The sequence below is a fragment of the Salvelinus fontinalis genome, chromosome 4 (genome assembly GCF_029448725.1).
Source record: "Salvelinus fontinalis isolate EN_2023a chromosome 4, ASM2944872v1, whole genome shotgun sequence".
In the NCBI taxonomy this organism is placed as follows: Eukaryota; Metazoa; Chordata; class Actinopteri; order Salmoniformes; family Salmonidae; genus Salvelinus; species Salvelinus fontinalis.
Window position 1 is genome coordinate 36,958,496 of NC_074668.1, and position 16,689 is coordinate 36,975,184.

The 16,689-nt window shown below is 48.5% G+C and overlaps 1 protein-coding gene across 1 annotated transcript in view; it reads left to right on the top strand.

The window, feature by feature from the left end:
* The first annotated feature begins 571 nt into the window (after positions 1–571).
* rgmb (repulsive guidance molecule BMP co-receptor b) overlaps positions 572–16,689 on the top strand; it is an 18,850-nt gene continuing 2,732 nt past the window's right edge. Inside the window, exons 1-2 of the mRNA XM_055919998.1 lie at positions 572–1,300; positions 15,404–15,939. Coding sequence (XP_055775973.1) covers positions 1,192–1,300; positions 15,404–15,939 — 645 coding nt within the window. The 5' untranslated portion in view covers positions 572–1,191. The remainder of the gene's footprint in view (positions 1,301–15,403; positions 15,940–16,689) is intronic.

Sequence of the window (16,689 nt, forward strand, 5' to 3'; positions counted from 1 at the left end):
GCGCGTATCGTCCTAATTCTGCTCGGCATGCATTATTTGTTTTTTTACGTTGTACACAGAGGAGTCTCAATTTGGTGTTTGTCCCATTTTGTGAGTTATTGGTTGGTGAGCGAACCCCAGACCTCACAACCATAAAGGGCAATTTGTTCTCTAACTGATTCAAGTATTTTTAGCCAGATCCTAATTGGTATGTCAAAATGTATGTTCCTTTTGATGGCATAGAAGGACTTTCTCGCCTTGTCTCTCAGATCGTTCACAGCTTTGTGGAAGTTACCTGATGTTTAGGCCGAGGTATGTGTCGTTTTTTGTGTGCTCTAGGGCAATGGTTCTCAATCCTGGTCCTGGGGACCCAAAGGGGTGCTCATTTTTGTTTTTGCCCCAGCACTACACACCTGATTCAAATCATCAAAGCCTTTCGATGAGTTGATCATTTGAATCAGCTGTGTAGTACCAGGGCAAAAACAAAAATGTGCACCCCTTTGGGTCCCCAGGACCAGGATTGAGAACCAGTGCTCTAGGGCAACGGTGTCTAGGTGGAATTTGTATTCTCTCTCTCTCTCGCTCTCGCTCTCTCTCTCCCCCGCGAAGCCCAAGGCTGACAGGGCGGGCGGGTCCTGCTCTCTCAGAGGCGGGTTTTCCGCAAAAGGGTTTGGTTGATTTGCTATCGATCTGAGGAAGAGAGGAGAGGGGAGGATTCTTAGGTGAAGCCTGGAGAGAAAGAGAGAGAGAGAGAGAGAGAGAGAGAGAGAGAGAGAGAGAGGGGGCGAGAGAGAGAGAGAGCGGAGCCGAGATTTATTGCTACAACAAGACTAAACTCAACCAGGACGGAATAGCGCTGCTAGAGACAGGAAATCTGATGCAGGGGGCGAAGAAGGAGTGAAAGTGTTTGGTGGAAGGACTGCTATTTTTCAATCGCTACTGTTTTTCCCTTATCCCCCTCCTCTCCCTTTCTTTCCATTCCTCCTCCCTGACCGATCGCATTCCGCGTAGATTCTGCACTTTAATGCCCCTGCGCACCCGAGGAGTGGAAGGAGAGAAGAGCGAGGAAGGAGAGAAAAGCGAGGAAGGAGAAGAGAGCGAGGGAGAAGGAGAGCAGAGGCCCGACTTTAACGGAAACCCCGCCGCCGCACCTCACCCCTCTCCCCCGTGGCTGCCTGTCCCCTCTCCCCTCCTGGCCCTGCATGGACGGGGATGGGGAGAGCCGGATGTTGTTACCGCGGGGCTGAGCGCCTCGCATCCTCGCCTTCCCTGCGGGCGCTGCTGCTGCTGATCGTCGCTCTCTGTTACGGGGCGCACAGAGGTAGGCTAACTAGATAACTTCAAATGTTTTTACTTTTCCTCAGTAGCCTCATCGGGACCGAGTTCCTTGTCCGCGGAAAACTTCAGATCGAGCGCTGTGAATGTGACTTAACAGTTATAGGCTAATGGTAAGTTAATAACCAGTTAATAATGCCAAAACTAGGAATTTCAGATTGGCCTTCCATGTGGTTAAGATTCGTCTATAGTGCATTTTATAGGCCTGTGTGTTGTAGCAAATTGGAGAGTATTCGAACCTGGACCTCCCGTCGTCGTTGTGTTATTGTCTGATATTGCTTGTCTCTTTCTCTCTCTCGTGGACCGCGGTAGCGCAGCAGTCAGAAGGGAAAGTGTTTCCTCCCCCATCGCTCTCTTGTTTCTCCGGAGTTTCGCCCGTGGTGGCTCTGCCGCAGGTCGCTATGGCTGATAGAGAAAGGGAATTGTGGCTCTGCCGCGGGTCGCTATGGCTGATAGAGTAAGGGAATTGTGGCTCTGCCGCGGGTCGCTATGGCTGATAGAGAAAGGGAATTGTGGCTCTGCCGCGGGTCGCTATGGCTGATAGAGTAAGGGAAGTGTGGCTCTGCCGCGGGTCGCTATGGCTGATAGAGAAAGGGAAGGGTGGCTCTGCCGTGGGTCGCTGTGGCTGATAGAGTAAGGGAAGTGTGGCTCTGCCACGGGTTGCTATGGCTGATAGAGTAAGGGAAGTGTGGCTCTGCCGCGGATCGCTATGGCTGATAGAGAAAGGGAAGTGTGGCTCTGCCGCGGGTCGCTATGGCTGATAGAGAAAGGGAATTGTGGCTCTGCCGCGGATCGCTATGGCTGATAGAGAAAGGGAAGGGTGGCTCGGCCGAGGGTCGCTATGGCTGATAGAGAAAGGGAAGGGTGGCTCTGCCGAGGGTCGCTATGGCTGATAGAAAAAGGGAATTGTGGCTCTGCCGCGGGTCGCTATGGCTGATAGAGAAAGGGAAGAGTGGCTCTGCCGCGGGTCGCTATGGCTGATAGAGTAAGGGAAGGGTGGCTCTGCCGCGTGTCGCTATGGCTGATAGAGAAAGGGAAGTGTGGCTCTGCTGCGGGTCGCTATGGCTGATAGAGTAAGGGAAGTGTGGCTCTGCCGCGGGTCGCTATGGCTGATAGAGCAAGGGAAGTGTGGCTCTGCCGCGGGTCGCTATGGCTGATAGAGTAAGGGAAGTGTGGCTCTGCTGCGGGTCGCTATGGCTGATAGAGTAAGGGAAGTGTGGCTCTGCTCCGGGTCGCTATGGCTGATAGAGTAAGGGAAGTGTGGCTCTGCTCCGGGTCGCTATGGCTGATAGAGTAAGGGAAGTGTGGCTCTGCTGCGGGTCGCTATGGCTGATAGAGTAAGGGAAGTGTGGCTCTGCTGCGGGTCGCTATGGCTGATAGAGTAAGGGAAGTGTGGCTCTGCTCCGGGTCGCTATGGCTGATAGAGTAAGGGAAGTGTGGCTCTGCTGCGGGTCGCTATGGCTGATAGAGTAAGGGAAGTGTGGCTCTGCTGATGTCTTGGTGTCAGGTCCTTTACATCCAGCCAGACTAACAAAGGCTTGTTGACACAGTTTTAAAATAATGTAGGCTTATAATAATCATGGGAATGTAAATTATAATTCGGTATAATTATGTAACAAATGTATACATTTGAGCCTACTTGTACTTTTACTACACAAAAGAATATGAGTTCAGTGTAATAGGACCAAATGGAGACAACACAATAGAATGAAATGTAATAAAGCAGAGAAGAACAGAACCATGTGGAAACAGTGTAATCATTTGTTCTTCATTGAATTAATATGTATCAATAAAGGTTAGAAATAAAACAGAATAGAACCATATAATCTGGAATATATTAGAAAGGAATAAAATCATACAGAAACTCTAGGATTGGTAAATAGAATAGACTAGAATACCAGAGGGTGGTAGTAGGCTAGGCTACTTGAAGTCATCCTATAGAGGCTGGGTTTGCCCTTGTGACCCGGAGCTAGCTGACTGCTGTGCCTACACAGAGGCCTGGATTGGCACTGTGACAGCCCACCACCCCTCTCTGGATGTCTCCCAGCCATAACCCAGACCCCAGGCCCTGTCATCCAGCCCGCTCTCTTTGACTCTTGTGTGTATTTGTGTGTGTGTGTGCAGCAGTCACACCTCTGGTAATTCATTTAACACAGTCCCAGGCAGCTGGACATGACACTGTCTGTGCACAGTTCTGTTCAGTAGGGGGATGGGGCCGGTTTGAGATGCATGAAAAGCATGTTGACGCTCCCTGCCAATAAGACTTTACATTTTAAATCAGTTACATTTCAAATGATCTATTTAGAAGTTGGTCCTATTTCACTTTTCTAAGTTAGTTCAGGACACCATATAAGACATTTTATAGTATAATTGCATTTAATTGATTGGCACTTTTAATTGATCAGCATGTCCTGTCTCATTGGGAATGTCAGATGTTGCAACGAGGAGATATATACAACACAAACAACAACTATTTAGATGACCTGGTGTGTGTATTAAAGTGTTGTTGGTGTGTGTGTGGGTGTGGGTGTATGTGTGTGTGTGTGTGTGTGTGTGTGTGTGTGTGTGTGTGTGTGTGTGTGTGTGTGTGTGTGTGTGTGTGGCTAGCTAGTAGCAAGACTTGGTGTGTGTGTGTTTGTGTGTGTGTGTGTGTGTAGCTAGCTAGTAACAAGACTTGGTGTGTGTTATTGTGTTGAGGGTGTGGTGCATGTAGCTAGCTGGTCTGTGTGTTATTGTGTTGAGGGTGTGGTGTGTGTAGCTAGCTGGTCTGTGTTATTGTGTTGAGGGTGTGGTGTGTGTAGCTAGCTGGTGTGTGTGTTATTGTGTTGAGGGTGTGGTGTATGTAGCTAGCTGGTCTGTGTTATTGTGTTGAGGGTGTGGTGTGTGTAGCTAGCTGGTCTGTGCTATTGTGTTGAGGTTGTGGTGTGTGTAGCTAGCTGGTCTGTGTGTTATTGTGTTGAGGGTGTGGTGTGTGTAGCTAGCTGGTCTGTGTTATTGTGTTGAGGGTTTGGTGTGTGTAGCTAGCTGATCTGTGTTATTGTGTTGAGGGTGTGGTGTGTGTAGCTAGCTGGTCTGTGTGTTATTGTGTTGAGGGAGTGGTGTGTGTAGCTAGCTGGTCTGTGTTATTGTGTTGAGGGTGTGGTGTGTGTAGCTAGCTGGTGTGTGTGTTATTGTGTTGAGGGTGTAGTGTGTGTAGCTAGCTGGTCTGTGTGTTATTGTGTTGAGGGTGTGGTGTGTGTAGCTAGCTGGTCTGTGTGTTATTGTGTTGAGGGTGTGGTGTGTGTAGCTAGCTGGTCTGTGTTATTGTGTTGAGGGTGTGGTGTGTGTAGCTAGCTGGTCTGTGTTATTGTGTTGAGGGTGTGGTGTGTGTAGCTAGCTGGTCTGTGTGTTATTGTGTTGAGGGTGTGGTGTGTGTAGCTAGCTGGTCTGTGTTATTGTGTTGAGGGTGTGGTGTGTGTAGCTAGCTGGTCTGTGTTATTGTGTTGAGGGTTTGGTGTGTGTAGCTAGCTGGTCTGTGTGTTATTGTGTTGAGGGTGTGGTGTGTGTAGCTAGCTGGTCTGTGTGTTATTGTGTTGAGGGTGTGGTGTGTGTAGCTAGCTGGTCTGTGTTATTGTGTTGAGGGTGTGGTGTGTGTAGCTAGCTGGTGTGTGTGTTATTGTGTTGAGGGTGTGGTGTGTGTAGCTAGCTGGTCTGTGTGTTATTGTGTTGAGGGTGTGGTGTGTGTAGCTAGCTGGTCTGTGTTATTGTGTTGAGGGTGTGATGTGTGTAGCTAGCTGGTCTGTGTGTTATTGTGTTGAGGGTGTGGTGTGTGTAGCTAGCTGGTCTGTGTGTTATGTGTTGAGGGTGTGGTGCGTGTAGCTAGCTGGTCTGTGTGTTATTGTGTTGAGGGTGTGGTGTGTGTAGCTAGCTGGTCTGTGTGTTATTGTGTTGAGGGTGTGGTGTGTGTAGCTAGCTGGTCTGTGTGTTATTGTGTTGAGGGTGTGGTGTGTGTAGCTAGCTGGTCTGTGTGTTATTGTGTTGAGGGTGTGGTGTGTTTAGCTAGCTGGTCTGTGTTATTGTGTTGAGGGTGTGGTGTGTGTAGCTAGCTGGTCTGTGTTATTGTGTTGAGGGTGTGGTGCGTGTAGCTAGCTGGTCTGTGTGTTATTGTGTTGAGGGTGTGGTGTGTGTAGCTAGCTGGTCTGTGTTATTGTGTTGAGGGTGTGGTGTGTGTAGCTAGCTGGTCTGTGTTATTGTGTTGAGGGTGTGGTGTGTGTAGCTAGCTGGTCTGTGTGTTATTGTGTTGAGGGTGTGGTGTGTGTAGCTAGCTAGTGTGTGTGTTATTGTGTTGAGGGTGTGGTGTGTGTAGCTAGCTGGTCTGTGTGTTATTGTGTTGAGGGTGTGGTGTGTGTAGCTAGCTGGTCTGTGTTATTGTGTTGAGGGTGTGGTGTGTTTAGCTAGCTGGTCTGTGTGTTATTTTGTTGAGGGTGTGGTGTGTGTAGCTAGCTAGTGTGTGTGTTATTGTGTTGAGGGTGTGGTGTGTGTAGCTAGCTGGTCTGTGCGTTATTGTGTTGAGGGTGTGGTGTGTGTAGCTAGCTGGTCTGTGCGTTATTGTGTTGAGGGTGTGGTGTGTGTAGCTAGCTGGTCTGTGCTATTGTGTTGAGGGTGTGGTGTGTGTAGCTAGCTGGTCTGTGTTATTGTGTTGAGGGTGTGGTGTGTGTAGCTAGCTGGTCTGTGTGTTATTGTGTTGAGGGTGTGGTGTGTGTAGCTAGCTGGTCTGTGTGTTATTGTGTTGAGGGTGTGGTGTGTGTAGCTAGCTGGTCTGTGTGTTATTGTGTTGAGGGTGTGGTGTGTGTAGCTAGCTGGTCTGTGTTATTGTGTTGAGGGTGTGGTGCGTGTAGCTAGCTGGTCTGTGTTATTGTGTTGAGGGTGTGGTGTGTAGCTAGCTGGTCTGTGTGTTATTGTGTTGAGGGTGTGGTGTGTGTAGCTAGCTGGTCTGTGTGTTATTGTGTTGAGGGTGTGGTGTGTGTAGCTAGCTGGTCTGTGTTATTGTGTTGAGGGTGTGGTGTGTGTAGCTAGCTGGTCTGTGTTATTGTGTTGAGGGTGTGGTGTGTGTAGCTAGCTGGTCTGTGTGTTATTGTGTTGAGGGTGTGGTGTTTGTAGCTAGCTGGTCTGTGTGTTATTGTGTTGAGGGTGTGGTGTGTGTAGCTAGCTGGTCTGTGTGTTATTGTGTTGAGGGTGTGGTGTGTGTAGCTAGCTGGTCTGTGTGTTATTGTGTTGAGGGTGTGGTGTGTGTAGCTAGCTGGTCTGTGTTATTGTGTTGAGGGTGTGGTGTGTGTAGCTATCTGGTCTGTGTGTTATTGTGTTGAGGGTGTGGTGTGTGTAGCTAGCTGGTCTGTGTTATTGTGTTGAGGGTTTGGTGTGTGTAGCTAGCTGGTCTGTGTGTTATTATGTTGAGGGTGTGGTGTGTGTAGCTAGCTGGTCTGTGTGTTATTGTGTTGAGGGTGTGGTGCGTGTAGCTAGCTGGTCTGTGTTATTGTGTTGAGGGTGTGGTGTGTGTAGCTAGCTGGTCTGTGTTATTGTGTTGAGGGTGTGGTGTGTGTAGCTAGCTGGTCTGTGCTATTGTGTTGAGGGTGTGGTGTGTGTAGCTAGCTGGTCTGTGTTATTGTGTTGAGGGTGTGGTGTGTGTAGCTAGCTGGTCTGTGTGTTATTGTGTTGAGGGTGTGGTGTGTGTAGCTAGCTGGTCTGTGTTATTGTGTTGAGGGTGTGGTGTGTGTAGCTAGCTGGTCTGTGTGTTATTGTGTTGAGGGTGTGGTGTGTGTAGCTAGCTGGTCTGTGTGTTATTGTGTTGAGGGTGTGGTGTGTGTAGCTAGCTGGTCTGTGTGTTATTGTGTTGAGGGTGTGGTGTGTGTAGCTAGCTGGTCTGTGTGTTATTGTGTTGAGGGTGTGGTGCGTGTAGCTGGCTGGTCTGTGTGTTATTGTGTTGAGGGTTTGGTGTGTGTAGCTAGCTGGTCTGTGTTATTGTGTTGAGGGTGTGGTGTGTGTAGCTAGCTGGTCTGTGTTATTGTGTTGAGGGTTTGGTGTGTGTAGCTAGCTGGTCTGTGTGTTATTGTGTTGAGGGTGTGGTGCGTGTAGCTAGCTGGTCTGTGTGTTATTGTGTTGAGGGTGTGGTGTGTGTAGCTAGCTGGTCTGTGTTATTGTGTTGAGGGTGTGGTGTGTGTAGCTAGCTGGTCTGTGTGTTATTGTGTTGAGGGTGTGGTGTGTGTAGCTAGCTGGTCTGTGTGTTATTGTGTTGAGGGTGTGGTGTGTGTAGCTAGCTGGTCTGTGTTATTGTGTTGAGGGTGTGGTGTGTGTAGCTAGCTGGTCTGTGTGTTATTGTGTTGAGGGTGTGGTGTGTGTAGCTAGCTGGTCTGTGTTATTGTGTTGAGGGTTTGGTGTGTGTAGCTAGCTTGTCTGTGTATTATTGTGTTGAGGGTTTGGTGTGTGTAGCTAGCTGGTCTGTGTGTTATTGTGTTGAGGGTGTGGTGTGTGTAGCTAGCTGGTCTGTGTGTTATTGTGTTGAGGGTTTGGTGTGTGTAGCTAGCTGGTCTGTGTGTTATTGTGTTGAGGGTGTGGTGTGTGTAGCTAGCTGGTCTGTGTGTTATTGTGTTGAGGGTTTGGTGTGTGTAGCTAGCTGGTCTGTGTGTTATTGTGTTGAGGGTGTGGTGTGTGTAGCTAGCTGGTCTGTGTGTTATTGTGTTGAGGGTTTGGTGTGTGTAGCTAGCTGGTCTGTGTGTTATTGTGTTGAGGGTGTGGTGTGTGTAGCTAGCTGGTCTGTGTGTTATTGTGTTGAGGGTTTGGTGTGTGTAGCTAGCTGGTCTGTGTGTTATTGTGTTGAGGGTGTGGTGTGTGTAGCTAGCTGGTCTGTGTTATTGTGTTGAGGGTGTGGTGTGTGTAGGTAGCTGGTCTGTGTTATTGTGTTGAGGGTGTGGTGTGTGTAGCTAGCTGGTCTGTGTGTTATTGTGTTGAGGGTGTGGTGTTTGTAGCTAGCTGGTCTGTGTGTTATTGTGTTGAGGGTGTGGTGTGTGTAGCTAGCTGGTCTGTGTGTTATTGTGTTGAGGGTGTGGTGTGTGTAGCTAGCTGGTCTGTGTGTTATTGTGTTGAGGGTGTGGTGTGTGTAGCTAGCTGGTCTGTGTTATTGTGTTGAGGGTGTGGTGTGTGTAGCTAGCTGGTCTGTGTTATTGTGTTGAGGGTGTGGTGTGTGTAGCTAGCTGGTCTGTGTGTTATTGTGTTGAGGGTGTGGTGTTTGTAGCTAGCTGGTCTGTGTGTTATTGTGTTGAGGGTGTGGTGTGTGTAGCTAGCTGGTCTGTGTGTTATTGTGTTGAGGGTGTGGTGTGTGTAGCTAGCTGGTCTGTGTGTTATTGTGTTGAGGGTGTGGTGTGTGTAGCTAGCTGGTCTGTGTTATTGTGTTGAGGGTGTGGTGTGTGTAGCTAGCTGGTCTGTGTGTTATTGTGTTGAGGGTGTGGTGTGTGTAGCTAGCTGGTCTGTGTTATTGTGTTGAGGGTTTGGTGTGTGTAGCTAGCTGGTCTGTGTGTTATTATGTTGAGGGTGTGGTGTGTGTAGCTAGCTGGTCTGTGTGTTATTGTGTTGAGGGTGTGGTGCGTGTAGCTAGCTGGTCTGTGTTATTGTGTTGAGGGTGTGGTGTGTGTAGCTAGCTGGTCTGTGTTATTGTGTTGAGGGTGTGGTGTGTGTAGCTAGCTGGTCTGTGCTATTGTGTTGAGGGTGTGGTGTGTGTAGCTAGCTGGTCTGTGTTATTGTGTTGAGGGTGTGGTGTGTGTAGCTAGCTGGTCTGTGTGTTATTGTGTTGAGGGTGTGGTGTGTGTAGCTAGCTGGTCTGTGTTATTGTGTTGAGGGTGTGGTGTGTGTAGCTAGCTGGTCTGTGTGTTATTGTGTTGAGGGTGTGGTGTGTGTAGCTAGCTGGTCTGTGTGTTATTGTGTTGAGGGTGTGGTGTGTGTAGCTAGCTGGTCTGTGTGTTATTGTGTTGAGGGTGTGGTGTGTGTAGCTAGCTGGTCTGTGTGTTATTGTGTTGAGGGTGTGGTGCGTGTAGCTGGCTGGTCTGTGTGTTATTGTGTTGAGGGTTTGGTGTGTGTAGCTAGCTGGTCTGTGTTATTGTGTTGAGGGTGTGGTGTGTGTAGCTAGCTGGTCTGTGTTATTGTGTTGAGGGTTTGGTGTGTGTAGCTAGCTGGTCTGTGTGTTATTGTGTTGAGGGTGTGGTGCGTGTAGCTAGCTGGTCTGTGTGTTATTGTGTTGAGGGTGTGGTGTGTGTAGCTAGCTGGTCTGTGTTATTGTGTTGAGGGTGTGGTGTGTGTAGCTAGCTGGTCTGTGTGTTATTGTGTTGAGGGTGTGGTGTGTGTAGCTAGCTGGTCTGTGTGTTATTGTGTTGAGGGTGTGGTGTGTGTAGCTAGCTGGTCTGTGTTATTGTGTTGAGGGTGTGGTGTGTGTAGCTAGCTGGTCTGTGTGTTATTGTGTTGAGGGTGTGGTGTGTGTAGCTAGCTGGTCTGTGTTATTGTGTTGAGGGTTTGGTGTGTGTAGCTAGCTTGTCTGTGTATTATTGTGTTGAGGGTTTGGTGTGTGTAGCTAGCTGGTCTGTGTGTTATTGTGTTGAGGGTGTGGTGTGTGTAGCTAGCTGGTCTGTGTGTTATTGTGTTGAGGGTTTGGTGTGTGTAGCTAGCTGGTCTGTGTGTTATTGTGTTGAGGGTGTGGTGTGTGTAGCTAGCTGGTCTGTGTGTTATTGTGTTGAGGGTTTGGTGTGTGTAGCTAGCTGGTCTGTGTGTTATTGTGTTGAGGGTGTGGTGTGTGTAGCTAGCTGGTCTGTGTGTTATTGTGTTGAGGGTTTGGTGTGTGTAGCTAGCTGGTCTGTGTGTTATTGTGTTGAGGGTGTGGTGTGTGTAGCTAGCTGGTCTGTGTGTTATTGTGTTGAGGGTTTGGTGTGTGTAGCTAGCTGGTCTGTGTGTTATTGTGTTGAGGGTGTGGTGTGTGTAGCTAGCTGGTCTGTGTTATTGTGTTGAGGGTGTGGTGTGTGTAGGTAGCTGGTCTGTGTTATTGTGTTGAGGGTGTGGTGTGTGTAGCTAGCTGGTCTGTGTGTTATTGTGTTGAGGGTGTGGTGTTTGTAGCTAGCTGGTCTGTGTGTTATTGTGTTGAGGGTGTGGTGTGTGTAGCTAGCTGGTCTGTGTGTTATTGTGTTGAGGGTGTGGTGTGTGTAGCTAGCTGGTCTGTGTGTTATTGTGTTGAGGGTGTGGTGTGTGTAGCTAGCTGGTCTGTGTTATTGTGTTGAGGGTGTGGTGTGTGTAGCTAGCTGGTCTGTGTTATTGTGTTGAGGGTTTCGTGTGTGTAGCTAGCTGGTCTGTGTGTTATTGTGTTGAGGGTGTGGTGTGTGTAGCTAGCTGGTCTGTGTGTTATTGTGTTGAGGGTGTGGTGTGTGTAGCTAGCTGGTCTGTGTTATTGTGTTGAGGGTGTGGTGTGTGTAGCTAGCTGGTCTGTGTGTTATTGTGTTGAGGGTGTGGTGCGTGTAGCTAGCTGGTCTGTGTGTTATTGTGTTGAGGGTGTGGTGCGTGTAGCTAGCTGGTCTGTGTGTTATTGTGTTGAGGGTTTGGTGTGTGTAGCTAGCTGGTCTGTGTGTTATTGTGTTGAGGGTGTGGTGTGTGTAGCTAGCTGGTCTGTGTGTTATTGTGTTGAGGGTGTGGTGTGTGTAGCTAGCTGGTCTGTGTGTTATTGTGTTGAGGGTGTGGTGTGTGTAGCTAGCTGGTCTGTGTTATTGTGTTGAGGGTTTGGTGTGTGTAGCTAGCTGGTCTGTGTGTTATTATGTTGAGGGTGTGGTGTGTGTAGCTAGCTGGTCTGTGTGTTATTGTGTTGAGGGTGTGGTGCGTGTAGCTAGCTGGTCTGTGTTATTGTGTTGAGGGTGTGGTGTGTGTAGCTAGCTGGTCTGTGTTATTGTGTTGAGGGTGTGGTGTGTGTAGCTAGCTGGTCTGTGCTATTGTGTTGAGGGTGTGGTGTGTGTAGCTAGCTGGTCTGTGTTATTGTGTTGAGGGTGTGGTGTGTGTAGCTAGCTGCTCTGTCTGTTATTGTGTTGAGGGTGTGGTGTGTGTAGCTAGCTGGTCTGTGTGTTATTGTGTTGAGGGTGTGGTGTGTGTAGCTAGCTGGTCTGTGTTATTGTGTTGAGGGTGTGGTGTGTGTAGCTAGCTGGTCTGTGTGTTATTGTGTTGAGGGTGTGGTGTGTGTAGCTAGCTGGTCTGTGTGTTATTGTGTTGAGGGTGTGGTGTGTGTAGCTAGCTGGTCTGTGTTATTGTGTTGAGGGTGTGGTGTGTGTAGCTAGCTGGTCTGTGTGTTATTGTGTTGAGGGTGTGGTGTGTGTAGCTAGCTGGTCTGTGTGTTATTGTGTTGAGGGTGTGGTGCGTGTAGCTGGCTGGTCTGTGTGTTATTGTGTTGAGGGTTTGGTGTGTGTAGCTAGCTGGTCTGTGTGTTATTGTGTTGAGGGTGTGGTGTGTGTAGCTAGCTGGTCTGTGTGTTATTGTGTTGAGGGTGTGGTGTGTGTAGCTAGCTGGTCTGTGTGTTATTGTGTTGAGGGTGTGGTGTGTGTAGCTAGCTGGTCTGTGTTATTGTGTTGAGGGTTTGGTGTGTGTAGCTAGCTGGTCTGTGTGTTATTATGTTGAGGGTGTGGTGTGTGTAGCTAGCTGGTCTGTGTTATTGTGTTGAGGGTTTGGTGTGTGTAGCTAGCTGGTCTGTGTGTTATTGTGTTGAGGGTTTGGTGTGTGTAGCTAGCTGGTCTGTGTGTTATTGTGTTGAGGGTGTGGTGTGTGTAGCTAGCTGGTCTGTGTGTTATTGTGTTGAGGGTTTGGTGTGTGTAGCTAGCTGGTCTGTGTGTTATTGTGTTGAGGGTGTGGTGTGTGTAGCTAGCTGGTCTGTGTGTTATTGTGTTGAGGGTTTGGTGTGTGTAGCTAGCTGGTCTGTGTGTTATTGTGTTGAGGGTGTGGTGTGTGTAGCTAGCTGGTCTGTGTGTTATTGTGTTGAGGGTTTGGTGTGTGTAGCTAGCTGGTCTGTGTGTTATTGTGTTGAGGGTGTGCTGTGTGTAGCTAGCTGGTCTGTGTGTTATTGTGTTGAGGGTTTGGTGTGTGTAGCTAGCTGGTCTGTGTGTTATTGTGTTGAGGGTGTGGTGTGTGTAGCTAGCTGGTAACAAGGATCCACAGCTGGGTTCTCATAGTGCTCATCACCACCGGACGCATCAGACCAGCTGGGGAGTCATCAGCTATCTCTCCTGATATTATATTGCAGTGTCATTACCGTCAGCCATCCCCACAATTTACCGTTATTCAGCCCTGTGGGTGTGTGTGTGTGTGTGTGTGTGTGTGTGTGTGTTTGCGCGTGTGTGTGTGTTTGCGCGTGTGTGTGTGTTTGCGCGCGCGTGTGTGTGTGTGTGTGTGTGTGTGTGTGTGTGTGTGTGTGTGTGTGTGTGTGTGTGTGTGAGTGTGTGAGTGTGTGAGTGTGTGAGTGAGTGAGTGAGAGAGTGAGAGAGAGAGAGCAGTGAGCTCTGGATCCATGGTGTTTAAGTAAATACAACATTTTTTTTTTTTTTACGTAAACTTTAAAACTGGAAATCAACCAATCCTCCATCGTTAACACAATTGAAAGGCAAAATGCGTTATTATCTAAATGTTGAAAGTGTGTGGGCGACGAAGAGAAACGACATGGTGCATGTTGCATGTGACCATGTGGCAGAGAATGATGTGTGGTGCTGGAGATGGGGGTATGAGCAGGTAGGTCTGGGCAGGGTGATGTCCTTCATGTTTGTTTGTGTTTGTCTGCTGTCATTTGTATGTGTATGTTTTGTATTGTTTGAAAAAATATATACAACTCGGATCAGTGGCTGGGAGGAGAAGTGACTCCTGGACAGGGAGAGGGATGGGCTATGTCTGGCCTCTGCCCACACACGGCTGAGTGAGGCTGAGCCGGGATTTCTCACTAGGAGTCCAGTTTGAATGTGTCATTCTGTAAACACTGGGATGTAGAAAACTCATTTGTCCATTTGGGAAGCCTGGAAGGGTCAGACGATAATGTTTGCATTGTGTGGATGTGTGTGTCTGTGTGTGTGTGTGTGTGTGTGTGTGTGTGTGTGTGTGTGTGTGTGTGTGTGTGTGTGTGTGTGTGTGTGTGTGTGTGTGTCTTTGCGTGTGTGTGTGTGCGTGCGTGTGTGTGTGTGGCATCCAGCTGTTATTTGATTTCCTTATTTCAGTAAAAATCTGTTTGAGATGGGGAAGGTGGAGATTGATCGACACAGAGATACCTACCAACTGTACGTAGACACACTCCACCTGGAGTACTAATTGAATCATCAGTCATACTGTAAAAATAGAGTTGGATCCACTCATGATGAGGATTTGGGTTAGATCTAAGGCTCTGGGTCTAGGCTTTCAGAGGTGTGTGTGTTTGTGGCTGTGTGTTAGCTGAGGACTAGTGTCAGTATTTAACACACTGGAGGGACATTCTAACCCAGCATGTGAGTGGAGTGTTATATTGTGTACCCTCCCTCTAATACCCACCACAATACTGCCCCCACCTGGTAGGATCAGGTACTGACACACACACACAACCCTCTCACCACACAGCCCTGAGAGCGAGAGTGAGAGAGGGTTGGCATTCTGCAAACATTCCTCTTCTCCTTTCTCATCCCTTCATCATATGGTTCAGTGCATTCACACCAAGAAAACTATGGATGTGTTTGCTTTATCTCTGTATACACCAGGGGAAGTAGGCCTATTGTTAGCATTAGTTCTGTGTGACCTGTGTGTGAATAGACCTAAGCTGTGTGTGTGTTCATGTGGCTGTGTGTGTGGTGGTGTCTGTTAGTAAATCATGCCATAATCAGATGAGCTCTGACAGTGTGGGTTGTTGGCAGTGGAAGCAGAGCCAGGATCCTTTCAGAGATAGTTATTAGTGTGTGTGTGTGTGTTTGTTTCTACATTAGAGAGCCTCTGGTCTAATCTAATAGGAGCTCACTGTGGCTGATACATTAGGCCTGGCCTCTCCTCCTCTTCTCTCCTCCAGTTCTCTCCTCTTCTCTCTCTCTTCTCTCGGTCAGGCTGACACTGAGACCTCTGAAGAACTTCGAGATCTTTCCTCTTTTATAGCTCAGACACACCAGGACAACCAACGGTTCAAAGCAGCGGGCGGCCGTCGTATCACCCCTGACCAAGATATCAAACTTCTTTCAACAACAACAAACAATGAGACCATACCATGAACACGGGGCCATGACAGTCTGGAGAAGGACAAGCTTCATCAGACAGCATAGAGGATCTAACAGTGTGGATGTGTGTGATCTGTTAGTCTTCCACTCTGTCTCAGCCTTATCTCTGGCTCTGTGGGAATGTCCGCAAGTCTCTATTTGAGTCTCTCAGCACTGCTCTTTGTTCTGGTTTCTAAAAGTCATAAAGCAGTGTTACTGTACACACGCGCGCACGCACACACACACACACACACACACACACACACACACACACACACACACACACACACACACACACACACACACACACACACACACACACACACACACACACACACACACACACACACACCCGCCAGCCTGTTCTTTCTCAGCTTTACTGGTTTAATATAAACAGGCCAGTAGCGTTGTGTTTATTTGGGCCATAGAGATCAAAGCTCCTAACCGACCTGACCCTGTGTGTGTGTGTGTGTGTGTGTGTGTGTGTGTGTGTGTGTGTGTGTGTGTGTGTGTGTGTGTGTGTGTGTGTGTGTGTGTGTGTGTGTGTGTGTGTGTGTGTGTGTGTGTGTGTGTGTGTGTGTGAATGAATGCGAGAGCTTTCCTAAAGATGTATGTCATGCCAAAGCCAAAACCCCATGACTATGAGATTCTATGACAGCCTTGGTCTGGCACACATTCCATCTGCACCACGTGTTCTCTATCGGTCTTTGGTACCATGAATGAACATTGATGTCCTATATGTATCGCGGCCCCGCCAGGGCCACGGGTACTGTATTAGTGCTGTAATAATAGAACTGTAATACTATTGTAGTTGTACCATAGTACTGACTATTAGTATGTGTGTGTTTCTCCAGGTCATTGCCAGGTGGCCACCCCTCAGTGTCGTATCCAGAAGTGCACCACAGACTTTGTGTCCCTGACGTCTCACCTGACCCCAGCGCTGGATGGCTTTGACGTAGAGTTCTGTAAGGCTCTGAGGTCCTACAGCGCCTGCACCCAGAGGACAGCCAAGTCCTGCAGGGGCAACCTGGTCTTCCACTCTGCCGTCCTGGGCATCTCAGACCTCATGACCCAGAGAAACTGCTCCCGTGACGGGCCCACCTCCTCCACACACCCCGAGATACAATCAGAGCCCTGCAACTACCACAGCCGTACCCAGTACACTCACCCACACGCTCATGCACACCCTCACTCTCACACGCACACTCCCACGCGGCCGGGTTACCTGTTCTGCGGGCTGTTTGGGGATCCCCATCTGCGGACGTTTAAGGACAGCTTCCAGACCTGCAAGGTGGAAGGGGCGTGGCCGCTGATTGATAACGACTTCTTGTCTGTGCAGGTGACCAACGTTCCTGTGGTAACGGGATCCAGCGCCACAGCGACCAATAAGGTGAGGGGAAATCCTTGCTGTATATTACTGTGTATTGAAATGAAAGCCTCGGCACTTGACTAGTTCAAACATTTTTTAATAATAACTCCTGGTTATTACATGGTTCAGAAAAGGTGCAAGTCCACAAAGTAGAAAGTTATACACTAATAAATACAGGAAGACTGTTTTGTTTCAATATAAAACAAACATCTTTATTTGGAGCATGTTCCATCTTGTAGTGAATTAGTATATCGAGAAGAGAACAGGCCCCGGTATAGAGCCCTGAGGTACTCCCTCTATAAGACGACTGATAAATGGAGGTTCTTACCCAGCTCTCCACTGAAGCAGCAGTGTTGTAAAGATGCAGTAAACAGTACATTCTGGGATGGGAGAAAATAGGTTGAGAGTGACGTACAGAATAAATAAGCCGTCTAGTATGAAGAGCTTTGCAGCTGCAGCCTGGCCCAGATAGCTTTTATAGCTACCCCCTTCTCTCTCTTTTTGAAACCTCTTTTTACGTGTTGTGTTTTCACTTTGCAGACTGTGTTAGTCTTTTTTGTGTTCTAGTTTGAGTTTACTGAATGGCTGGTGTGTGTGTATATTCACCTCTGAGCTGCCGTGTTTCAGAGAAAGAGCTCTTATCGTCGAGAACACGCACGCACGCACGCACACACACACACACACACTCCCTCACGCACAGGTGCGAGGAGAGCAGAGTGAACAGTTGAGTCTTGTGACTAACACTTGTGACTAACGTGGTGTTGGAATCCT